Source organism: Saccoglossus kowalevskii, chromosome 18 (assembly GCF_978046115.1).
Source record: "Saccoglossus kowalevskii chromosome 18, keSacKowa6.1, whole genome shotgun sequence".
NCBI lineage: Eukaryota > Metazoa > Hemichordata > Enteropneusta > Harrimaniidae > Saccoglossus > Saccoglossus kowalevskii.
Genome location: NC_140658.1, coordinates 22,027,342 through 22,052,446, shown reverse-complemented (window position 1 = coordinate 22,052,446; position 25,105 = coordinate 22,027,342). Strand labels below are relative to the sequence as shown.

Below are 25,105 nucleotides of genomic sequence, written 5' to 3'. Positions count from 1 at the left end.
GATTTCGCCATTCCCGTGATGTAATTCCTGTAATAGATGTATAATAATAACGTTATTATGAGGATACTGCAAAGTATGTACCCAGATAGTACGCATGGGCATTAACCTCCGCTGTGCATCGGTCGAAAGTCCCGCTGTACTGTCCTCGTGAATACTTTGCAGTATCCTCGTACTAACCTCATATTATTCTTAGATTTGAAAATACATTTTACTGTTATGTGCGGTGATATTTGTTTAGATTTGAAGAGCTATGTATTCTAATTTACAATAAAAATACATTACTACTGATATTAGCAGTGATTTCTATACTGATATGATTGGTGCCACGCAAATAGGTTCAATTACATTGCGTTTATTTATTTATTTATTTTATTTCAACAATCATGTTTCTACAGCCACCAAATGTAAGTTATAACGAGCCTTTTCAAAATGCGCAAAGAAATATCAACATTTATGCAATACTCGATAACAATCAAAATGGGTGTGTGAATAACGTCAATTAAAGTAATAGTACTTTGTTCCTTCACTAACATAACAAATTTATTTTTTGCTGTTCCAAATTATTAGAATAAAAACGTTACTAGCAATTCTCTCTTCATAATCATGACATCCCGCTCAAATTGTACTTCAATATCCAAGTCAACACAAGGACGAATATCATAAAATGACATTCCGTATCTCAGAAATGCAGATTGATACCATTGAATCAATATTTAGACATACCAAACACTGACAGATGTGTCATTAATAATCGGATAAAAAACTCTGCACGACAACCCGCTCATTAAAATATATGATACACGGGAATATGCAAATCCATTCGCGGTCCACCGAAACATGCCATGCCTATTCGAACGTAGCCACGTTATACTCTCATTCAATTTGTACGAGTCGTGATGAATAATGCACCAACTGGTAGTTGCAGATTACACACATAATATCAAAAATATGATTGCTTATAGATAAACCACCTAGTGTACCCTATTTAAGAGTAATTGTAAGTAATACATTGCAGTGAACAAAGCAAAGAGTGGCAAGATAAAAAGAACCCTGTAATATATTCAGTGGTGCGGAAACATTAATTAGTAATTAGATGACGCATACATGTGAGCAATGAATCTAAAGGAGTAGAAGATGACATATTCTTGACCAACATATGGTATATTAATGTCATGTATACACTGAGCCACGCAAAGTATGCGAATCAGTCACTATTGAGGTAATTTAATTCCGGTGCACATACTACTTAAATAACCCCAACTCCAATGAAGACAAGCCCAATGTATACATTTTTTCACTGGGAGAATTGGTATATATAAGAAACATATATAACAGATTTAATATTACAGTACAGCACGGCAACAATTATCTCTATATATTTTCGATATTTTGAATTGTATATAATAATTATAGCCATATATGTCGGCATTTGTAGCCAAATACTCTCCCTGGTGTAAATCATGCATTATTCTGGTTAAAGGGCGGCGGTCGTACGTTGCGCCGCGCATGTGCGACAATTGTGTGAAAAAATATTGATTTTTCCATAATCCCATGCGCTTTTCTAATTAAATCATGAGTACGAGTTTGGCCCTGGCCACCACTTGCACTAATTACCGCCGGCTACTCCTTCCATACCTTCCAATCACCATAAACGTACCTTGGGAAACTTTCACTTTGTACTAGTTGGGGCGCGCAACAGTCAAAATCGCCATTTTTGTTGATATGAGACCCATATCTCGCGCATGCGCGGAGCGACGACTACGGCCTTTTAAAACTAGGTTATACAAGTACGCGCTTACAACTTTCTCTGAACATCGAGTTATTGGTTGCTAGCTGCGCATATCTACACGTATCTTGCTGATGAGAGTAACGACCTGATTTATATCAAGTTGAAGAATCACCGCAGCTATAAATCGAAAGTTTAAGAGTGTATTTCATTGAAAGGAACCCGTGAGTTAGACTTCAATTTGTAGGTCGTTTCAGTTGTGCTCGAACTTCGTGTGGTGGTACAAGTGGTGACAGATGTCATCATGTAATCCTGCTGTTTGTCCTTCTCGTGACAATTGTCGCAGCATCCAAGAGTGTTGATAAACGCCCGTCTGTATTGTTTGTTCAATATTCCATAAACAATGGGATTCACTGAGGAATTCACCATCGGCAGCCACCGAGCCAGCTCTTCCCATGCCTGGGGCATAATGATTACACTGTTAGGATGTGTTGTGTTGTATAAGTACCCGATGATCAGATCTAAATGATACGGCAATAGGCAAACGAATAACACACCCGCCGTCACCGCTAACATAACCACTATCTGCCGTTGTTGATGAAGCCTCTGTTTCAAATCATGGGCACTAACTGAATATCTCCGCACACTTTTTTGCAGCTCTCTTGTCGTTAACACATTGAGCACAATAATTATTGTGATTACTAAAACGAATGCAATTATCGGCGTCAAACTGTGTAATATGCCATCAAGTGGTGTCCAGACGCCGGCGAAGCAATTGGAATACGACATCTGTAGAGAAATTGTCTCGTTACTTTTCGGCCATATAATACATACAGTGTACCACTTAATATAAAATTTGAAGATCGGAGCGGAGAACACAAGGCCAACAATCCATGTAAGTAAAATAAGTACGAATGTGCGAGACTTAGAACTAATTCTCTCATAAGTAAACGGTTTACAAATTGCCATGTATCGTTCGAAGGTCACCAACACGATGTTAAACTCAGAGACGAAGAGACAAATATCTAGAGCAATGTTCACAATAAAACATCCAACCGGTCCTAGGAAACTTTTATCGTGTACGACATCAGTTGACAACGGTTCACCGACCTGCACTATATAGTATAAGCTTAGAAACATACAGTCTACGATGGCTTGGTTCGATAGATACATATTAGTCAATGTACGCATGGCTGACACTTTGAATACTACGTAGAGAAACAGACAGTTGAGTATGATACCAAACGGACATGTTATCGTAGCTGGAATGATACGGGTTAGCAATATATGCTCGGAATCGTAGAGAAGCTCTGGTGTACCCGGTGCTGTGTAGATATCCGTGAGATTTTTACTTCGTGCATCGATGACACACTGGTTAGTGTCGATCAGATCATTATAATCGCTGCTGGTATTCATTGTCTTTCACATATGATGACCCGAATGGTTATACTGCTGATTTTATCTAGGATAGACAAGAAACAGAAATGAGCAAGTACATATACTGGGTGAGACAACGCGATAACACGGACCGAGCATAACATAACATTTCACGTATAACTGACCGACGCCGTTATATGAACACAGTAACAGAGTGAAAGTCAAGAGTCGTGACTGAGTTTGTCGCCCACCTACCTATACAGCGCCCTCAGATATCACGCGTAATGACAATTATGCCTAACAACAGGGATGCGTTTAAATCAACGCGAAACGCAGCATGCATATGACAATTTTATGCTCCCCGATATATGTGAACCATCTGCGTTTAGTTTTCTACTACAAACATTCACAAGGCAATGAAACCTTAAACATATTATTTTAAGTTGTTTTTCGTGATTATCTTTCCGCCACCCAACGGCACAGCTTATAGTGAATGTAGTTTCCGTTTCCAAATAAAAGTGTGAAGTTGCATCAACTGAAAAGAAGAATGATAATCAACCTGCATCTATGTATGTTATATTTAACAATCTATAAGTAAGGAGTTTTAATGAATATACAAAATACATTAGTAAATTTATAATTATGCTTATGATATTTTTATTAAGCGTGGAACGCGTGTAATGTTGTGAAAACAACCGCCTGATGGCGCTCTGTTAACTACAGTCGGCAGTAATGGCATTTACCATATCACCATATGACCGCATAGATTGATTGGCCTTGTATAATGTTTCCAAAGCCTAGCTCACCACCATTTTAATTTTTATATAATTTGCATTAGAATATTAAGTACTGCAAAACAAATGTCATGATTCACTGGTTACATTGATGTCCGCTATCTAGTGTTACAATGTTGTGTCTTGTCCTTAGTCCAAAACAGACCTCAAATTTAGAAAGCATATAATTGTTGTTCAGCATTTACTAGGACAAATACTCTTTTTTCGTTCCAAACAGTGTCCGCTAATAGGTTTCTTTGATTTCAAAATTGTTGTGTACTAGGTAAGTACTCTTTCTTTATTTCATAATATAACATAATATTTTTTTTACAATCTTACTCACACAAACACATTGACGCATATTCACAAAGTTATCATAATACAATATATTACAGCTTTGTTATTTACGACCTTCAGGCTCTTTTAATAATATTTACCCAATTGCCGTTAATAATGAATGCGAACTTTAAAACATATATCAAACTATTTTCGCCTCACAAAGAGTAAAAAGATCATACCATTCCGGACCGTGACAACTTATCCCGGATGATGAAATCTATTCACACTATCAGCAGGTTACATCATAGCAAGTTGTTGATATCTCAGCAGGGGTGTTTTATTTAAAGAAAAAAAGCACACTATTGTTCTACAAAACAAAGCATATATTACTTAAGTATATATACTTGTTTTGCACAAATTTTCCCAATCACAGAATTGCCCACAAAACGTAATGCAAACTATTGAATATGACGTCATATTGTCAAGTACGTCGTGTACATAGCGCACAGTGTTGCGATAGTGCGGCAGCAAAAGCGTTCATTCGGTTCGTTATTAAGCTATATGTTATAAAATCATCGTAAAATGTGGATCGATGTACTCTTTGAAAGACAATTTTGCTTCATAGTTAGGGATTGGTACCGGGATAGTTTATTATGACAGATCTTGAGTAATATTCAGAGTGCAAAGGTCAATCCATTGACGATAAGCACGGTAACGCAGATACATAATTAGTGAGTTAGGAATCAGAGTGCGCAATTAGCCGTTTAAGTTTCCAGACAGACTGCGTCACGGCGGATATGCCGCCTCCGGAGTCAATAACCTTTACCAATTAGAATATATATTACTTTGTTCAGATCGTGATTTTTTTTTGGAAATAATTACAATTTAAATGAATTCTTACTTGTGTAAACGTAATGAGCTCAATACATTCACCAAGTCTATACAACGCTTTAAGTGAATTTTGTCGCATAAAAATCAATCTCCCCGTCCTTCCGATCCATGATCAAAATTATTAGCAGATTGATCGAGACTGAAAAAGTCTAAGCACAGCGTGACAAACGTTACTTCTTTTAAAATATAGTAGACTGCAAAACCGAATAGCGTGTGTGTGGACGGTTAGGCAATCTATGATTGGATTCATATAAACAGTGCGGACATACGCATGCGCCGTTATACAATTGCTGAGGTACTACGTGCTTAAGTTGCCGCTAAACTTTCACAGAATGTATCTCTATTCATCTGTACGACGGTTACACAGCTACTAGATAAACCTGTATTTTATATAAGTACTGTACAGCTAGACAATATTAATTGACGTCCATTTAGCAAATGTTTAATTCTGTCAGTGTAATAAGGCAAATAGATCTTTTTATCAATCGTTCATTGTCAGTATAATTGTGTTGGTCACGATTGTACATGTTTAATTCCCCTCGCTCAGAGACTGTAAAAAGTATATGAAACCAACATTTATATGAAAATCATTATTTGATATAAAGCACACATAAAAATGTGTCTTACTATTAGAGAGGCAGTTGTCACGTCAAATTAAGATTAATGTTTTCGATCAAAATGTAGACGTTTTATTCAGCGTAAGAAATTAAATATGAGAAAAAAGAACTTTGAACACAAACAAATCATACAATTCCTTTTCATATCACGATAATAATGCATAAACACAAATAAGTCTTATCTAGAAGTCATTGTACCCGAATTATATAACAGCACGAAATAGGTACTTTGAATAAGCATTTAAAAGGTACAAACCAACCAGGCGTGCGTAGTGAGATATATACAATTTTCCAGCACGGTAAGTCCATCATTATGACTTACAACATGTTAAATTATTTACACATTGAAGTGCTGTTAATTGATTGTTAAATATGCCGCGTTATGCGTGAAATCGAACAGGACAACAAAGGTCATAGCGTTATAGTGGCGACAAACATTGCGTCGGGTTCAACAACGCGAAATTAGTTTGGGGATATATTTCCATGCTTAATTAATAATGTGCTGTACACATTTGATGATGGTCAATTTCGTTGAAGTAAGGGTGTTCAGACGCAATATTCCCCTGTCAAAGATCGGCCTTCCGATGTGAGCTAAATAAAGAAAGAGTTCAAAATCAAATAGTTTTGTGGCAGACGTTCGGCGCGCGTCTTTCACGCAACTCAAAAACGCAACGAAAAATCATATTGGTTAGTCTATGAGTGGTTGCTAAAACCATGGCAAATAGAATAAAACGTATTTTACTTTCAGTGATAAGTGATTACAAGACACAAAGACTATTGTTCTGGAGTTTTATAGACATCCAGCTGTCAGTTGTAACAAAAACAAGATTAAAATAATCAAACTAGAAAAAGATTTAAAAGCAATTAAAATGAAAGTTATTGTTACGCGGTACGTTTGGAACAAATGCGATTAACGATATGGTGTGCCAGCTGATGGTGTTTTCAATAGCTTAACTTATTCACTCATTATCGACACGTGTATATCCAATGTCTTCGATTCTTGGGTATGTTGATGGTCTTATGATAGTACATTTTTTCTAGGATTAATATACAATATTGTCATCCGAAATACATTCAGAGCTTGTTTTAGTAGTAATAGTAATATTAGTAATCGTGTACAAATATAATCAAACAATGTCTAATATTAATGCAAATCTTCTTTAAAACTTATGATGTTTCAAATAGCATGGTAAACATCATCGTAATAATTGCTGTGTATTGAATACATATATATAGTACCATGCTCGTTCATATAGTATGATAACAGTTCGTATTTCATGTACACGGATACGATTATCAACCTACTCGAAAAATGTCTCACGGCATTTTGAATGAAATGAATCTTAAAAAAGAATTAATTTCTAATATATGCATATTGACAATATAAGATAAATTAGCCAGCGCTTTGAAACCTGACGCACAATTCCGGTCTCTGATACAAAAACTCAAGATTAATACAATCACCAAATACACTGTCAAGTTATACGCATTTAAAATATTTGCAATTACTCGGTACTCTGACAGTCAGCCTAAATACAAAAAAAATGTTTTTCTTTGTGACTTTGTGAGTTTATATTCATTTATTTTGTGTTCTAAATGCATAAATACTGCCAAACCACCGCTGCAGATGTAGGAAACTGAGAATTGTACGTGCCAACAAACACACAACATAGAACTCGAGATTTGAACTCGCAATCAAGGCTTGCCTCGACACAGCATGCGTTGAGAATGAGAACATTGATGACAAATTATCCCAGGTCAAATGAAAACTGACATACAAATGATTCTAGTTGCATATGTGCTCCTTTGTGTGATTTATGTCACCCGGGTAGTCCGACAACGTGGTGCCAATTGTCAGTAAGCCACTAGTACATTTATCTTCTACCAATAACACTGGCGGTAATATTACGTTAATTTCGATCCACTGTATGTAAACAGTCACCCAACCATCATCAATAATATTAACGACAAAATGGCAGTTATCTCCTTCATTTTTTTTTATATTGCATTGCAGTGTTTTGCTCATATAAGTATCATATCTGCTATGCAAATCACCTATGCAATTTCGAAAAAAGCCCCAAAACAACAATCACAAATGAAATTGAAATTACCTGTATATTGATTTATGTTTCTAATTATGACTATTAATCTCATGTTTATTGTTGTTGTATAATCCAACGTTCTATTCCATTCAAGCTGATATGTGGGATCAAGCTTATATGTGGGATCTTCGTTTCCCTGGTCTCAAATTAGCGAAATCATATATAATTTTGACAATTATATAGATCATTTGTATTACCCGGGCCCTTTTAAGCTAATGAACTTAATTACCTCTGCCGAAAAGGTTATGTTTTTGGTGGCATTGGTTTGTTGGCTGGTTTATTGGATTGTGTGTTAGCAAGACAATTCTCATGAAATCATTAAGAGGGATTGCCCTTGACACAAACAAAAATTTCATTAAATTTGTGTACAGTACAATGAGTACGCCTACCACAAAAACAGAATTTCGGGAATGATTTTTTCAATTATAACTATATTATTGAAGGAATTTCATGAAAACATCTTAAAAGGTGTCATTCACATGGGGAGAACTTTGTTACATGTATAGGTACATTTTTTTATTCATATTTATATACTTTATATTTATATGATGTGAGAATGAATTCTCAAGATATTCTCAGCAGGGGCACCAATCGGTAAAAGGTTCGTAGCCAAATAACTGATAAGGTTAATAAAACTATCCTGTATTTTAAAGAAGAGGTTGTTTTTCAATAGAAATAGATTAGATAAATAGAGTAGATTTCAGGAAATAAATGGTTCGTAATTTTAAGTGATTCTCCTTCATTGTCTGATAAGTTAATTTCTTGAGTTAACAAACATATTGATAATGGTATACGACAGAACAGAGGTTGGGTAGTTCGGTATGCAATTATCATTTATGGTGGAGAATTGCGCTCTCCGAGTTTCTCCTAATTTGTCCGCCACATTCACCTATATCTTAGAATGAAACGAATGCCAATCCACAAAAAAATAGTTACTGCATTAAAAACAATGCTGCTTGTCTATCTGCAATGTGCATTTTTAGAAAAACAATTTTGAAACTTCCAATATCACAGTAATCTACTCCTGCAAATGATTGAATGATGTGTAATGTGCTAAATACGAAACACGAAACATGAAGTCGATTACTCAAAATGCTGCAGTGTGATCATAATATATCAACAAATTCGATTCATGCACATTGAAAATAAACAAATCATTGTTTAAGTCTTTTTATTTTTATTTTTGTATCGGAATCCTCAACTAATCTTAGTACGTTTTTTTTCAGAATGTCAGAAAACACCTAGTCTTTTGACACAAGTTTTAAAATAACTGAACGCCAATGCAATGTAAACAATTAAACGAGTACAATTCAAATACATCGATATATTACAGGGATCGTTTTCGCTGAATATATATTCTAATCAATACCAATACTCTAATGTATTTATAAGAAGCTATTGCAATCAACATACCTTCATCGACATTACGTTGTCTATTCCATGAGATGTCTGGAATGTCTGGTTTCTGGCTGATACGGACAATTTATTATATTCATTTTCCCCGAGCATGCGTACAAGCTAAATGGGCTGCGGGAGTACAAAACTACAGAGACAGGTACTCGTGGGAAAACGAGCACTGACTACTATATTAACGATATAATATTTTGCATCTACAGAAATTAGAACCGCAAAATTATGCTAGTAATTTTCATATGTTCCAAGATTAATTACACTCACGAATTTTTATATTCTGCTTATCACATGTTCATACATCAATGCGTTTTGTCAATGCGCGCGTCATAGGCTTCTTCTTAACGCGTTCTATTTAATTATATGCGCGCACGCGCGTTTCTTGGTCGTATGTTTCGGCCAGTTTGTCGGCTGCGATTATAGATTTATTATTAGAAACTCTAGTCCACTCTTTTTAACCTATTACTGTATTTACCGTTATATAATTACATTGATAAACTTTTATCTAAATTGCGGACTAGTTTTATCAGCGATCTACGTGCATTTAGAGGCGGTTCAGCGAAGAAAACGAATCCTGTGCCAAACCACTGTAAGGTTTGGAGAATTGGAGACGGCGAATCTTTGAGAAACGATAGAACACGAAATATCATATTGATGAATACTTGCAACTATTGGTATACAGTGGTACATTTATGTTGGTCGCATTTCAAAAAGTTACCACACACTATTTTGGATAATATCTAAACAATCTTCCTGCGTCTGCATGGTTGGTGGCGCCAACATTTAAATTTGCGTGCAAGGACCACGTAATTTTACTGCTTAGGTGTGTGTAATATACAAATGCTTTTCCATCGATCTGCAATGTCTATATCATCAGATATGTTTGAGTTAGTTCATAAGTGAGTATGTGCCAAATATCAGCCAGATTAACTAGATATATAACAATGATATTATTGACAACTTTAAGATTACTTGTTTGTATAGTGACAAACCGAATGATAAACCTAGGAACAATTAAGATGAGATAACACATACAAATAAAGGCAATGATATATAACACATTTTTCATGCAAATCAAATTTACAAATATAATATTGCATATTTACTGCGTGCTTAGGGACAGCCTCGTGGCAGATATCTCGCAATAACATGTAACAAATGATAGTACATGTTGTTACGTTGTTTTATTTTGAGACGTTTACGTTTGCCACTGCCTCACCACTGGGGGTGGTAGATAAAATACAAATGAACAGACATTGCATCACAAAAGTTATATTCCTGATTGGGAACGCATTAAAACGTTCTGTGTCAGATATATTTTCAAACTTTTACTATGATTCGTCAATATATAAAACGTAGTTCTGACTAGTTATTAAACATTATATATCCATATATCTTATCATTACTACAACAAGCAACCAATGTTGAAAAACTGGCGAATTCAATGTTCACATATTCTAATATAATTTTCCCCACGGTTTGCTAATGAATAAACTTCCATAACGTCCGGCTAGTGCGTGTTATTTAATATTGTACCTAAATTCAAGTAGAAAATTGTTGGTCAAGATAATTTTTTAATGAATATATGAAATTACCGCTAATTGGTGTTAGAAATATTTCGTATCAGCAATGATTCCACATTTGACACGTTCAGAGATTTATACGTGCGATTGTCACGTGTGATTACTCAAGGGATGTTTGCAGTGAAGTTTATGTCGTAAAACATTACATCCCAGGTTGTCATATTACCAAGCGATAATTGCAACATAAAAAATGTGAGTAAACAAATAAAACAATTTTGTCTTGTCATTAGGCAAACACCCAATGCCAATTACCACAATCAATGTTGCGGTCAGCAATAAATATAAAAAATAATATCACTCTCTGTGCGTTATTTTTACGTATATTAAATAGCACCTTGTCGGATACTTTCCTGATTAATGCTTGGTGATATGTTCTCTACATTGTCGTTATGAAAAGAACATGCAATGGAAATTGATTCAATGTAGATACAGAATCACGCATTTCATCAGGGATACCTAGAATCAAAGCTACAGTCTCATATAGGCTATATAACAATTGTATCAATATTATTTAGAATATATACTGTATGATTAGTATCAGATAAATATATATTATCATATAATCAGAAAGAAGATTGTAAAATGTAAATTGCTAATTAATTCAAATGAGACAGTTTGTATGTCAGACGTCTACTGTATTCATGAATAATAGTTTACAAACACTCAGATTCGAGTTTTTTTCGTTAAAATACTCTTAAAATCAACAGAAGTAGGAATACGTGAAACAAGTCATACACATATATGACTGGTTAAATCAGAAAAAATGTCAGATGTTTACTCAATCTAAGAATAATTTTGGTTATGATACACTCGTGATTTGTATGCGGTACATTACTATTGAGAACACATTTTATCAAGATATGTTTCTCAAAATAATTAAGTAGTGATACGTCCTACATATGCAAGAAGACTTTTTAAATTGCCATTTTACACCCAGGATTTATCAAGCCTAGTTTTAAAGATGCTGCCCAGAGCATTTGGGAAATGCAGTGTATATAAGCGGAAATAAAACATGCTCTTTCTGTCTCTTAATAAACCCCATCACATAAATTACTGAGCAAAAAGGATTGTTCATCTACCAACAGGGAACGTGAGCTGGATTTAGACCGTCGTGAGACAGGTTAGTTTACTCTATTGATAAGGTTTTATGCAGGGTGCATGACAGGCGGATCATAATTATACTCCGCCAATATATCACATATGGATTTATTGCAATATGATGATATTTGTGCTATATTTACCGAAGTCGGTTTAAATAACGCTATATACTCATTTAAATTGCATTGGTATCAAGGCATTTTAAATTTTAAGTCAAGTGAACTATTGCCACATGGTATGAATCTAGAATACGAATGATATGTGCTGCACCAGCGTCTTGTAAGGAAATGAACACGGTGAGTTGCATTTACCTTGCGTTGAAAATAAATGAATGTATTAAGAAAAATTTACATTCTAAATTACACTATTGCCAACCGATTGGTTGGGTAATGAATTATGTTACTAGACGTCGTTGTTATCCTTGCGGACGCTCTATTTATGTGCCAGTCGTGACGTATGTAGTCAAATTGGTGATACAATACTTCAAATAGAACGACAGTGTCACATGCATTAATTTCGACGCAAATAAGCGAAACACAAAAACATATCCAATTATTTTTGTTTTAACTTTTATAATGTTAATATTAAACTTATAGCAGGTTCTAGCACGATTAAATCCGATTCAACTATCACATGAGAAGTTACTCTTGCCAACAGATTTGCACGTCTCAACAGTTATTGAGTACTTTACACAATTCGTAAATTGTAGTCTTTCATGCTCGTGTTAAGTGCCTCAGTGGTGTTATTGCATTGGCATACTTAAATCGCGTATTCACTCCTATCGGATATGTTGTTTGTACGGAAAAACATATAAACTATTCTATTTGAATTGAGGACTTTTATAAGCTTTTTGTAAACTCTGCGATTCGTGCACAAATTACACAATTGACCGAGTAACAAAGGTTGCCGATATTTTACCAGTTATTGACTGAGATAGAATCTATCACCCGAAAAATCGCTTTTATTTTGTTATTCTGTAATACCTTCTCATAGAGAACATCAAACCATTTACTCGGTCCTCGGATTGTACACTATGTCACCATCTATCAGTAGTCTGTCTGAATAATTTAGCGAAAACGAAAATTACCCAACTAAATTACATAATTAATTAATATTTAGAAACTTTGGTTGGATGAACCCAGGCACGGAGTTTGACTTGTACGTTAAGTGGTATCTCGAGAGCACATTGTTTAAAAAAACTATTACCGACATTACAGCGTAAACAATAAACATACTTAAGTTCCCAAAATATACAATCATTAAGTGCGCCTAACCGATATGTAGTGTACGTCTTGAAATATATTCTATTGTAATATACGCTATGAGTATGTTTGTTTCCTACTACCTCTAACAAAGAAATAGTAAAAAAATGGCCGCAATCAGAGCTGGAAATCCGGCAATAGTAGGAATAAAATGGACACGGGTACAATCATTTTACAGATGAAAATTTCTGCTTACAACTCTTTCAAGGGAATTTGCATTATAAAACTATCTAAATCATACATTAAGCCAATAAACCTTTGCGTCTAGTCCTGGAATCCTTTGTTAGGTACACCAGCAAATATTCGCACTGGTGTCCAGAGATGGAACAGCCAACAAGCCTTTACGAGTAAATCGTGAAAACGTGATGGATATTACATGTGATATTTTGTTTTGAAGGCTGCTGAATCCAAACAAAGTACACTAAATGAATCGTGCGCTAGAGACATATCTATGCAGAATTTGATTTGCCAGTATTGAATCCAATTTTAACATCTTGGCTCGTCAACTGGCATTGACTGTTTAGCCTATTGATTTAGCTCTTGAGCTGACTGATAACAGACTTACAAAACGCGCACGTTCTATAAAGAATTAAAGAAGAGATGATGCAAGCAGAGATGTTCATAAGTAGCATTTTTAAATTTCATCCCATACAGTTTGACGATCATGATTGGCATTTTGAAAAAGGCGTGTTTTTTTTTTTATCAACACCATCGTCATATTGGATTTCATCTCGATTTTGATATATTGATATAACGTATTTACTGTAATAACTACGTTATGAAATACATTTTTTTAATGCACCGTTCATAATTGCAGCCTCACGGCGAATTTGTCGCAATGCCATGATAATAGTACGTGTTGAAACGTTGTTAATTCTTGACTACTAGATTAATCAATCAATGAGCACCATCTGCAAATGTCATTCCTGTAATCGGTCAGTTTTTAAAATCAATGAAAATGTTGAAAAACTTTCGAAAATTGGATTTTCCCACATTCGATAAAATTATTATTGACAAATCATATATTCATACTATTAGTAATCATATAATGTACACATACATTAAACTAGACTATTCCCGAACGTCCTGCTAGTGCGGGATAATTGACATGGATCCGAATCAAAGAAAGCAGGTGTTAGGTCGACTATAAACTTATCAATGTAAACACACAAATAAAGCTAAGCGGTGTTAGAATCATTTCCTAAAGCAACATAACAAATCTTTCTACTTGTGATTGTCACGTGCGATTACCACCGGGATGATGACAGTAAGATTCATGTAGTGAAAGACAGAGTCTCTTGCCACATTAACAAAGTATAATTGCAACATAAAAAAAGCAATTCCTATTTTCAGAAAATAAATCACGGCATATCGTCGTGTCATTATGTAAACGTCGAATACAGATTATAACAATTACATTTCCAATCGGCAATAAATCACAAAAGTAATATCACTCTCTGTCATATGCGCGTATATTTTACATAAATTAAATATAACCTTGCCGAAATTCTACAGATTAATTTAGAGTTGACATGTTTTCTTATTTGTTAATATGAAAAGAACACGTAAGAGTGATACATTACATCAGTGGTACCTAGAATTCGTAGCTACAGTCATATATATAATATTATACACTATATATCATATAGAATGTTTTGATGTTGTCTCATTATTATAGATATTTTCTTTGATTTATTAGAACAATCATATCAGTAATCTTTGGAATATATACTGTATGCCTAATTTTCAATAAATAGACACTGAAATCACCTCATTAGGAAGACGTTTATAAAATGTAAAATGCTAATAATTTCAATTGAGCCAGTTTGTATGCCAGACGCCCACTTTATGCACGATTAATTTAAGTTATCACACACTCACGATTGAGATTATGTGGCGTTACAATACAATATAAAAATTTAATCAAAATTTGTTTTGAAAAAGTATTTTTAAAAAGTAGATCCATGTGAAGTAATTTATTACCAAGAAGACGTTGTTAGATTTTGTTGAATTTTCTTTAAGATGACAGATTGATTTTATCGAAATAATAATAACCTAGGGCATTGGGAAATATAGTTTATATAAACGGCGGAAATTAACACGTTCTTATTGTACTCTCTACGAAACAAGTAACCGAATAAAAATGATCAAAAGGCGGTAGTCGTTGCGCCACGCATGCGCGAGATATATGGGTCTCATATAATCAAAGATGGCGACTTTGACTGTTGCGAAGAACAACGAGTACAAACTGAGACGTTACCAAGCTTTAATATTTTATTAGATGTTTAGAGGGCATCGAAGGAGCTATGAGCGGTAATTAGTGCTAGTCGCGCACAGGTCGAACCTCGTACCATTAGAAGAGCGCATTGGATTGTGGGAAAATCAACACAAAAATGTCGCATATGCGCAGCGCGACGACTACCGCCCTTACGCTATTATATGTTGTTACTAGATTCAATGTAATATGGTGAAATGTATGCTATATTTATCGAAGCCCCACTAAATACTATGAGTTAAAGGCCATGGATTTTCCAATATGAAGCATGTATACAAATGATTAACACAAGTATGTTGACCATAAATGGAGCCGGTGAGTTGCATTAACCTTGCGTTAGTGACCTTGATAAAAAAATAAGTTACAAATGTGACGATTTTGAATTATACCACAGAAATCTTTTGATTAGGTATATAGTTATATTACTTATTGTTACTCCAAGTCGCTTGTTATCCTTGGACACATTGCTCTCAAATGTGTCCGTCGTTACGCATGTTGCTAAGCTCGTCAATACTGTAAAACTGTCAAGACCGTTAGATTGAACCATAACTTGAAAAGTAATTCTTGCTCACAGATTTGCAAGTCTCAACCGTCATGGAGTACGTACTTTACACAGATTTTAAACTGTAGACTTATATGTTCGTATATTAAGTGGATAAGTGGTTAAATTGTCTTGGCATAGCAAAACCGCTCGTGCACATTTATCTCATATGTTATGTGAACAGCAAAACAAATAGACTATTCTAATGTACTTTCAATGAAGGACTCTGATAAGCTTATGTAAACTCTAAGATACGTGCAAGAATTACACAATTGTCCGAGTTACAAAGGTTGCCGATATATCACAATTCATTGACTGAGGTAGAATCCATCACAAGAAGAAGTGCATATGAAATAGTAAAATAGGGAACAATAAATAAACTGGCGTCTCATTGATGATTTAATCTAAATAATTTGGCGGAGAACGTATTAAGGTAGCGAGAAGGGAAATTTTCACTTTTTTCTTGATTTTTCAAAAATTGATAAAACGGTTACTTTAGACCTTGATACATCACCCCAGGTTTACAAAAGATCGAAATTGCGAAATAACGTTGCTCAAATTAGTGTTTTTAAAACACTAGCAGAAAAGACTACAACTGGCGTTTCGTGGATATTTGCATAATGTTTATCTTTGAAAGGGTTTAAATGATAATATCTTATCTGTATACTCTGTTGTTGACGATTCTGATATAACGGGTGATAAGCTTCCAGTTGCAAACAATGCGTGTTTATCTAACGTCCATTGTCAGCATTATTGTCAGTCGAGACTTCGTCCGAGAAACATGGTCATACAGTACTCATTTCGCCCAACCTTCCGCTTTTACATCGACCACTTATCGCTTAATTTCCGACCAAGCGACCTTGTCCGACCGGAAACCGACCGCATTTTAATCGCGTTTTGTTTTTCGCTCGCTCGCTCATTAAAAACATTGACTGAGTTAAATTAAATGCAATTATTTGTTAGATTTATTTGTTATTAACCTCGATAAAACGGACATGTAAGTTAAACTGAATCTCGCGCCCACGTGTTCAAACAACTAATACTGACATTACAGTGTAAAACGGAAATACATTTGTTTTTCCAAAATCCATAATTGTTTAATAACGCTTAACCTACATGTGTGTTGTAAGTCTCCCAATATATCCTTTAGTAATGTACATTATACGTTATCAATGGACGTTTTTTTTTTATTTCTACGACAGATGTTACCAAAGGGATATCGGCATTTTTGTATAATAGGAAAGTCGACCACATTAGCATAACATGTATATATACATACTCTATTAACGCACTATGTCTAAACATGCCACTTAATCTAGCTAACATCTGGACGGAATTAATAATTGTCTTGATTCAGTCGGGTTGGGGATTTGTTAATAGCAGATACCTAAAGACCTAGCCCATTGGTTTGGTTCTTTCCCGCACCATCCTGAGAGGTAAATATGTATGTAGCCTTGAGTCACTTTTGAAAACACATCATTTTAGTATAATCGGTATTTAAGCAGTGAATGTTTAACAAAATGGTGACAATAACGTATCGTGTAATTAGAACTCTGATGACAACGCATAGCAGAAAAAAAAACAGCTCCGTTTCAATAACATAGTTAAACCCTGTTTATCTTACCATGTGCTGGTATTCCTCGACGGTGTGGCAGACGTCGTCACTCATACAACTATTCCCCTCGTTTTATTTTGGGCAAAACTACAATCATATAATAAACGAACTTGGAAAGATACAATGTAAGCACCAAATGTCTAATATGTAATAACCCTGGTTATTTGATTGGATAAGAAAATGAAAGGTTTATATAAAAAAGGAAAACATATTAGACGGAAGCTGACCGTGTTTATTCAAAATGATCTATAACAACATTGAAAAGATAATAAATATAGAATTTTAAAACAAATTCAAATAACAAACAATGTTAATATTGTTGATTTACAAAATTCATTTAATTAGAATAGTATTTTTTTGAATGAACAAATATAATTGTTTATCAAAAAAGACATAAATATTTACTTCAAGTAACTTGTCGAATCTAGAGATAAATATGACTTCTAGTTTTTGTTATTAAAACAAAAAATAGAGTCTAAAACGAGTAATTTTGTTTTGACAGAAACATAAGATCAATGAACTATTTAAAATACTAATATACAACACTATGTAAGGATTAGTTTACTACGGTATTATATTATCATCCTTTTTAAACAATATTATTATGTATGCCTGAGCATTTTTACAGATTAAAAGTATGCCGAGTCACAAAATGAATACTGAAGCTCACAAAAATGAATATAAAATATTACAATTGAATTATCTCAAAAACTGTTGATAGAATATGCACAGGAATTTGTCACTTTACATTTGGGGGAACTCACGTTAAAGTAAATCATGCTAGATATGACAACTCTTTTAACAAAAAAATTAGGAATATACTTGGACCATGTCTTTGTAAACTACTTGCATATGGTTTGCAGGAATGGAAACATATGAATTTTTTTCTCTTAAAGCGGGCTACATCCAGGCGGAAAAAACAGACTCATTGTACAAATGCGACCGACCAGCATTGATATTGTATCATTCCCAAGAACGCCAAAGACAGAAAAAATGCATTTTTGTATAGTGCCACCGTTTGCATTGTTTAAATGTGTCAAAATAAAATAAATATACGATGCTTCAGCAAAGATCGAATGAAAGATACAAGTTCTAATCACTATGTTCTGTTGAAGATCTTGGATTTCGCTTTAAGAGTTATCATCGAAGATAATGTGCGTACATATTTAAAATTAGAAAAAGCAGAAAAAAAGATTAGATTATGTGAAATTCGTCAGTACAATCGTGTCATTCAATCCGGACCTGCTCGCCGACTAGTGCTCATCGAATTTGCATATTTATTTCAAAGGTTGTTTTTTTCTAGGGTTGATGAATCAAGAATCAATTGGGTATTAGTACTTTATTTTAGAATGATTTTTGTTTGGTTTCATGTGATAGTTGGTCTACCATTATCATATAGCAATACAAACATGAAGTCCACGCATGAGTCAGATTGTACCACAGACCACTCGTATTTGAAACCGAATAGCCATCTAAACTGTAAGGCCGTCGCTGGTTGGCTCCAAGTGTTCTATGTTTTTCTTGTAATTAGAAAAAATGTGTTTCTTGTTTTCCAAACAAAAACTGAATTTTATTGACGTTATTGAGAATTTCTAAAACACGTTTCCCAACTTGGTTATTTATTTAGTTTCGTGCCGTATACAAGATGGCGGCCCCTATAAAGTAAATATTAATTTCATTATCTGTACTCCAGTGAATGGTCTGTGGTGTTGCTTGTGGTAAGAAAGCAAAATGACCGATGACGTTGTAATTAATTTGTGTTTTGACGACGTATCTTTACTATTGAGATGACGTCTACAGAACAACAGGTTGACCTTTAATGGATGCGATGCTTTAAGAACATAACACTTTCTCATAGCCTTGCGTACACCGTTACAACAAAGCATTTCTTCCCAACACAGATCTCATTAGGTATTGACGCTGCATGTCGGAGAAGGTGTGAAGCACTGTAATTTTATAGAGCGGCTGTGTCAGAGGCTCACTGGACATGTTTATACCTCGCTGCTATTTTATATATTTACTTCATTCTTTTTATTGAATTCGGTTCAGACGACGAAGCGAATCAATAAAGTTCACCATAAGTATTATAATGAGTAATTCGAAATTGTTGATAGGTTTGTAACGGATATAATATATTTGTCGGTAATAAATGCACTTTTTTATAGGGCAAATTTGTATCATTTCAAACCTTTTAAATAATCCGCCGAACTGAAACAAATTTCCCATTCTTCTATATCACGGCATAGTAAATTGATGAATATGTAGAAAACCATTCCAGAATCCTAGATCCGCCCCTGAAAACCGCTCACTGTAATCGATACATCGTTATGCTGTTGTACTTAACAAAGGAGCATAGCACTAAACACAAAAGAACGTTTTATAGGCTTAAAGTAGGATTTAGATCGTGTTAGAATCCAATAGTTGTAAGCAGAAATTTCTATATGAATAGAAACATGTAAATTGTCGTCAGGGTCACAATCACCTTTGGCAAAATATCGTATTGTGTTTGGTAAATTGTCATTCAAGTTGAGTTCGGCGACACGTACTGAATCGCACTCCTAAAATGCTAACTTGCATTAAACTGCTGGAGGCACGGCGAAGTGTCAAAGATTGATATGAAATACGTCATTCCAATATAAATGGATGGGGTAAATTAAGTATTTGTTTTCTTATAGAGTAAACTTTAAATAAGTTGATTTACTAGTGCTGTATTTATCATAACAGTATTTCTCGTAAATTCTAAACTTACTAATACGATATTCCTTACAAGGTCATGACGATTGTTTATAGTTGAACACGATTTTAGCTGCCTATTTGAATTTAACATTATGTGGGATCGAATCCAACAAAACAACAAAATATTTTTTCTGATACATAAAGCTAGTCACTTGACTAACCTCTTTTACAACTTTTACAATTTTCATGTAAAAATAGACAAGGGATGAATTTGAAGGCGTGGCCTATTCAGAATTTGTCATGTGCCAATCACAAGACTTCTTAAGAAGCAGGATGCGAATCGCTGGAGCCTTCATCGCTTATCTATTTTTGTACTTAGACAAGCCGATACCCCAAACCTATAGGCGTAAAGTTTACGTTGTTTTGAGACTTGATGTTGTCATACTCAAATTATCATTCTAATCGATGAGTACATGGTACTTTGAAAAGTGACACAGCGATTGCGGTAGCATTTTTATTTTGGTCCAGGCAGTTTCAGAAATGACATACAGTCTGAGAGAACAATGGATCATGCAATGAATCGTGTCTACGCTGGAGGTCTCGGTCGGTAGATGTTCATTCGTGAGGAATCACACTGAGTTGGCACTCATATATACTGGCTGACAACCTGGTTGACCAAATGACGGCTTCGTGTTTAAATTGTTTTGCACGCAGAGTACAGTTCATTGTGATACAAAATACGGTACAACGGCTATTACCTCTATCATCTATCGTATGTCTAAATATAGACAGTCCTGAAAAAGTCATGGGCTACATCGTCCAAATGACGTAGGTTTCGTAGGAGTGTATAGAATGGAAAACGTTTCTCGGCACTTTCTCGAAACATAGGCATACCATGCCCATTTATTCGTGATATATGTTCTCTGAATATCACAGAACGAATAACTATTTAGTTCGAATATACATAATCTCAGACATGCCCCGTCCCTGCAGTTTATTTGTTTAAGCGAACACCGTCCACGCCTAGTAATCCGGTAGTATCGCCCATTCCATTGTTTGAGCACTATATAATTTACGACCGCTTTCAGGCGTTCGTAAATTATATATCCCTAAACGATGTTTGTATACAAAAGACCTGGTAATAAAAGGATAATGGTTGTCAAATAAAAGAACACCAACAAGGCAATTAAATTACAGTTCAGCCACAAGAACTAGTTAGGTACTGGTTGTTAAGAAATAATGCTCACCTTATCTTTATCATGAAAATTGTTCTAATATAATTGTTACCACAGCCATGAGAACAAATGTTCTACGTGCTTACATTCCTAACCAAAACTATGTATCAATTTTACTAAAAATATCAAAGCAATCAGGCGGCTGGTTTTACAGAAGGAGTTGAAATATCATATCGTTTTATCAACAATGACAAAAATATTTGCTAAAACTATTGACATTGTCACAAATTGACAACAAAATCCCCTTGCCTAGTGTACCTAGATTTGAATAATGGCCGATGATCACCTTCGGCGTAATGGCCTGAACAAATCGGACACTCGTAGTCATGTCGCCTATTTCGACGAAATTCGATACATGAATTGTATTCACTCGTGTGAAAGAAGACTGAGGCTTGGGTACATTTAACATGCTTGGTTGACGACAGGAAGTCATATTAAATGAGTCCGTACACATGAAGTATACAGATATTCATGCAATCTTGCCTTAAAATTTTAAACGAATCATGTCACTTCAAATATTAACACCAAGAAAAACATGTTATATATTTGTCGTATAGCGTATTGGTATTATTTCTATAAATCATAACAAATGCATGCATATTTAGAATAAAAAATAATAAACAGTATTAACCTCCGATGACCTTACCCAGTCATGTCAATAAAAAAATAAAAAATCTACATGTGTACCAGTTTTCATTTCACACTTTTAATGAAAACGAAAATATTTTAGATTTGCCAACTACGTTACAAAATGTGTAGTTTGAGCAATGTAACGTAATGTAATCTATAAGTACAATTAATATTTGTTAAAATAAATATGAATTATTTTGTTTTTAAGACTCGTAATTATATACCGTTTGTCACAATTAGAGCGACAAATCATTATTCTTGGCAGGTTATTGAAAGAGAGATGTAATCGGAAGATTATCAAAACTACAGATTTCGCATATGCAAATTTGATGGCAATTTCATGTTAACCTCAATATTTGACCTGCGATCTTAATCTTCTGATTGTAGTACCTTTCTTCAAATTATCAATGGTTAGAGATAAAGGGGTATGTTGATACTACGCTGAACGAGTTATGTTATGTACGGTATTTAGACATATGAAAAAATAAATCGCGACTTATATATAAGCCACATTGGGCACCCAAAGCTAAAATCACTCAACCTAATTCACATCTCGCATCTGCAAAGTATGGTACTTTGATCCGGCATGTAACGATTTTTTGAGTTATGCCATTGAACTATGGGTGTTTCAAATTTAATGAGGACGTCGTCGTAGTGTTCATTGTGTGAACCCTTGGTTTTAGAATTAAAGCGAACACCTAGTCATTTGTGTTTTGAATTACGCTATTCAAAACAACTGGACAAAGTTGTTCTATTGCCAATGTACGAAACCGTCCGTGCGTTTAAAGTTTGACAATACAAGTTTGATGAATTGTTCCATTGAGAGAGCGTGATGTTTTTTTTTTAAGTAGAACTAACGATTTGTATTATCATCACGTCAATCGCATCGATGTCAGAGGTTCCTGTGTGGCATAACATTGTCTATGTATGACTGGCTATTTAAGTCGTTTAGCTTACAGTTAAGTAAACACATTCGTCTACAAAGCTAGTCTCGCCGTTCATTCCCGAACATTAATTGGGTGGTGTATACAGTAATTTAAAGTATACAGTTAACAGTCTTACATAAATGAGAGCATGAATCAATGTAATGTCACGGAGTTGTATCAGGCGATACATCCAGGCATTAACTACAAGGCGTGTAATGATGAGGCGTACCAACACAATCCTCCCCGCACGCAAACGCCTAACTAGCCAGCCATGTTGCTCAAATTATATTGAAAATATACTGATGAAATAACCTTTTTTTAAAGGCGTCTACCTATGTGCCTTTGCATTCTTAGCGTGTGTTGTTATAATCGCTTGGGACTCAATTCCCGCGCGTGCGCAGGTGACGATCCTCCCGCTTTAAGTGTTGGCCATAGAAAACGAGTACAGGAATGTGCTATCTAACTGGGTGTCTTATGCCACTTGATATATAGTTGGCAGTTGACAGTTGGTTTATATTTTTTTATTCTGCTCTCTATAAGTAGGTTGCTAATTTGTGGCCCAAGAATTTAGAATTCATAAGCAAAACGTTTGAGCCAAATGGCCAGAAAATTCAAGTTCAGTACATAGATTGTGAACCCGTCCACGTAATTAGTGACTGTGATGTGGGTGGTACAATTATTCATTCGCTGAACTCAAATACATTTTTAGATTTACTTCAGGGCGTCCCTTTGCGAATTTCCCATTTTTCAACTTCTAAATTCGTCAAACGACGTAACAGAGTTGTGAGGGTGGTTCAGATACGAACAATTAAAAGTGGTCAATGTAATCAATCCTGTATCCTGCAGGTATATATAGTATTACCCAACCTAGGTATCTAAATACATGAGTTACAATTTAGTGCTGTCATGGGGGTAGCACTGTTATGGACATATATGCGTTTGGCAAATATAGCAAATACTCAACAAACAAACTAGGCGTGGCTGCAGCAAGCAAACATAGTTTAGTAACACCATGACACTGTCCCATTGAGGTTTGATAGCATTTCGGTTAAGAAGTCGAATATACGTGAGACACCATTTCTCATTAATACAACCTCAACTTGATCTTGCAGTATTTTTTACCGATTTTCAGTGAACATTGTTCTCATAACTGTGTATTATTCACGTAAATTTCGTAATTGTTTTCAAGATCGTGTAGTAAAAATCAAGTACATTCTTATCGGTGGTATATGATTGGCTATGAAAGATACCACGGAAGACGTGTGATATCTAAGTTATATCGGACGTTTATATATGCTACAAAACATAACATACAGACATCATCAGTTCATTGGTTGTAAACAAACTAAATTACGAGTAATTTTAAGTATATATCATAGATTGTACAGTCCTATATACTAGTATTATATTGCTCTTTTGAAATACAAGATTTAATAACGAAAGTAAATAACCCACCCGAACTAAATAGCGAGGCTCAGCTTTTATATTTCCATGTTGATTTCAACGCTAGGAGTTCGTAACTACTTTATTAATGCATGTTTTGTACTGCTGGATGATATAATGCCAACTGAAGTGATTGTTCAACAGTCTTTTCAAATGACGAGTCTGCGCAATTGCAGTACCGTACCTACCTCGTAGACGAAAGTTGACGCGAACAGACTAAAGTCTATCCGATTATGTTTCTCGTCAACTTTTCAAAGTACACAGAATCCTCCAAATTAAACTATCAACATACATGGCAATAATGAACACATGTACTTACCAATTCCTCCACCGTTTAATAGCACGTCATTTTACTCAAATGCACGTGTTGATCAAACACTGAGCCGCGAGCAGCTCCCCTGGAGAGCTTAACCGTAAAAGTGAGTTTACGACTTTCTGAGAAATAGATACCGCCGTGGCACGACTGCCAAATCACTCACCAAGGTGTAATAGCAACCAAGTTAGGTGATCACATCAAAGTATAGGAGCCCATGTATGGGTACGAGTTACCGTTGACGACACGTATACACTCATGTGTGTACGACCTGCAATCAGTCCCTGAATTCACAGCTAGTTCCTTTGCTAAAAACATATACTAGTACACTAA

The 25,105-nt window shown here is 34.9% G+C and overlaps 1 protein-coding gene across 1 annotated transcript; it reads right to left on the bottom strand.

Annotated features, from left to right (window-relative positions):
• Positions 1 to 336: 336 nt before the first annotated feature.
• LOC102806505 (growth hormone secretagogue receptor type 1-like) lies at positions 337 to 25,105 on the bottom strand. The gene is made up of 2 exons (XM_085493230.1): positions 24,779 to 25,105; positions 337 to 3,188 (listed from the first exon to the last, which is right to left on the bottom strand). The coding sequence occupies exon 2, from the start codon at positions 3,140 to 3,142 to the stop codon at positions 1,922 to 1,924; it is 1,221 nt and encodes a 406-aa protein (XP_085349356.1). The 5' UTR covers positions 3,143 to 3,188; positions 24,779 to 25,105; the 3' UTR covers positions 337 to 1,921.